Source organism: Chelon labrosus, assembly GCF_963514085.1.
Source record: "Chelon labrosus genome assembly, contig: SCAFFOLD_204, whole genome shotgun sequence".
NCBI lineage: Eukaryota > Metazoa > Chordata > Actinopteri > Mugiliformes > Mugilidae > Chelon > Chelon labrosus.
In genome coordinates this window covers 1-2,500 of record NW_028181702.1, presented here as the reverse complement: position 1 = coordinate 2,500, position 2,500 = coordinate 1, and the positions used below count along the sequence as shown (strand labels likewise).

The 2,500-nt window shown below is 53.1% G+C and overlaps 1 protein-coding gene across 1 annotated transcript in view; it reads left to right on the top strand.

The window, feature by feature from the left end:
• The window catches only part of LOC311509775 (ras-related protein Rab-11A-like), a 2,986-nt gene extending 968 nt beyond the window's left edge, over positions 1 to 2,018 (top strand). Inside the window, 6 exon segments of the mRNA XM_084575211.1 lie at positions 543 to 738; positions 1,138 to 1,331; positions 1,527 to 1,537; positions 1,539 to 1,608; positions 1,762 to 1,776; positions 1,779 to 2,018. Of these exon segments, the coding sequence (XP_084431337.1) occupies positions 543 to 738; positions 1,138 to 1,331; positions 1,527 to 1,537; positions 1,539 to 1,608; positions 1,762 to 1,776; positions 1,779 to 1,897 (605 nt within the window). The 3' untranslated portion in view covers positions 1,898 to 2,018.
• The last annotated feature ends 482 nt before the right edge of the window (positions 2,019 to 2,500 follow it).

The window sequence follows — 2,500 nt, the reverse complement described above, 5'->3', positions numbered from 1 at the left end:
TATTATATATATATATATATATATATATATATATGATCTGTATATTTTACATAAACATTTCTACCTCTATATGTTTGACCCTTTTACTGTCTGTCTCTGTTATGATGCTGCTGGACAAGAGAAATCAAAACGTCCCCGCCCACATTTGGTCTGGACTGAATCTCTACTGATTTGACTCAGTTAATCTGTCAGATTAAATAATCATCAGATTAATTAACAATGAAAATAATCCTCAGTGGAGGTGCTCAGAGTCAGACAGGTCCTCCTTCATCCACTACTTCTGGTTTGTCCTGATCTGCTTTTATTCTGGAAACTGTTGAATTTATGGAGGAAAGTTATCTGAACGCAGAGCGTCCCAACATGTCCCAGTGATCACAGACGTAATAATGAGGATTAAAGGGACATGGCTCTACAGCAGGAGGACTGAAGGGAGGAAGGTAGAGGAGAAAAGATTACACAGGAGGTACCACAGAAGAAGAAATGAGTCTTTAACAGCCAGGTGTAGAATCACCGTCTCTGTGTCTCAACCCTCCGTGTCTCAGTGGTCCTCATCGGTGACTCGGGCGTGGGGAAGAGTAACCTGCTGTCCCGCTTCACCCGCAACGAGTTCAACCTGGAGAGCAAGAGCACCATCGGGGTGGAGTTCGCCACGCGCAGCATCCAGGTCGACGGGAAGACGGTGAAGGCTCAGATCTGGGACACGGCCGGACAGGAGCGCTACCGAGCCATCACGTCAGCGTGAGTAACGGGGACGGGACCGGAACCAACGTCCTCGGTGGGTCCAGAGGTCTGTGGCGTGTCCTCCAGCTCTGAGAGCAGAGCTGGACAAAGACAAAGACACAGGACAGAGGAGACGATGGAGGAGACGCCACAGAGCTCTGGACCCAATGAGGACGTTAGATTAAAGTTTAAACCTGAAACGTCTTTAAATGGATCTAACCAGCAACCCTCCTCCCCCCCCCCCCCACCCCCCCCCCCCCCCCCAGACTCCGTCTTCCTGTCCCAACCTGACTTTAGCGTCTGTCGTTTCCTTCCATTGTTGCTGAACTCTCTACCAGACGTCCTGCTACGTTCTGCTCTAGTGTTTTAGCAGCTGGATGATGATGATGATGATGATGGTGGTCTGTCCCGCTGCAGGTACTACCGGGGGGCCGTGGGCGCCCTCCTGGTCTACGACATCGCCAAACATCTAACCTACGAGAACGTGGAGCGCTGGCTGAAGGAGCTGAGGGACCACGCTGACAGTAACATCGTCATCATGTTGGTCGGCAACAAGAGCGACCTGCGCCACCTCCGGGCCGTCCCGACCGACGAGGCCCGGGCCTTCGCTGGTGAGACCTCACACCTGAACAGAGTCACAAACAGAAATAATGAGTATTCATTTAGAGTTAAATGCACTGGCCACTTCATTAGGTACACCGGTCCTGTCTCCATGAAGCTCCTGGTGTGTCTCTAGCGTACCTAATGAAGTGGCCAGGCAGTGTGTTATCTCTGGTATGTGACGTTTGTTCATCTTCGCTCTGCAGAGAAGAACGGTTTTATCTTTCCTGGAGACATCGGCTCTGGACTCCACCAACGTAGAGACGGCCTTCCAGACCATCCTGACAGGTCTGTACCAGAACCAGGACCAGAACCAGAACCAGAACCTCTGGATCTGAATCTGGATCTGAACACAGACAGAGGTCAATGACGCTTGTTCCTCTCCCCCCCCTCCTCATCCCTCCTCCCCCTCCTCCTCTCCCCTCTCCCCCCCCTCCTCAGAGATCTACCGCATCGTGTCCAGAAGCAGATGTCGGAGCGCCAGGAGAGCGACATGTCGCCTAGCAACAACGTGGTCAACATCCAGGTGCAGCCCACCGAGAACAAACCAAAGATGCAGTGCTGTCAGAACATCTAGCCGGGGGCCACGGATCTGCTGCTACCCCCTCCTCACCCCCTCCCTCCTCCCTCCTCCCTCCCCCCCAGCTCACCACCCCTCCCCCCCTCCCTCCCCCCTCCCTCAGAGAATAGACTGCCTCAGTTGGTGTGAGGAGGGACGAGCCACAGCTTCGAGGCTGGGGACCTGAACTCTGCACCTACCTGTACCCGCCTCCCCCTCCTCCCCTGTCTCTCCCCTCCTCCCTACCTCCTCACCCCCTCCCGAGGTAAATATACCCCAGTATAAGATGAAGTGTGGGGGCGCGCCCCCCCCCCCAAAGCAAAGCAGGACAGCAGGCATTTCATATCACGTTAGATTTCCTTCCTGTAGAAGCGCTGACATGTCACAGAAATGTCTTAAAATCTGAATGTGATTAGTTTTCTGTCTCCATGTTGACTCCTCCTCCTCCTCCTCCTCCTCCTCCTCCTCCACCTCCTCCACCTCCTCTCTCCGTCTGCTACTTGGTATAAACGACCTTAAAGCACATCAAAGTGTTTCCCATATCCTCGTTATCGTTTTAGCCCCGCCCCCTCCCTTCTTCTTCTTCTTTAGTGCAATGTACTGTTTCTGGAAGCGGCGTGG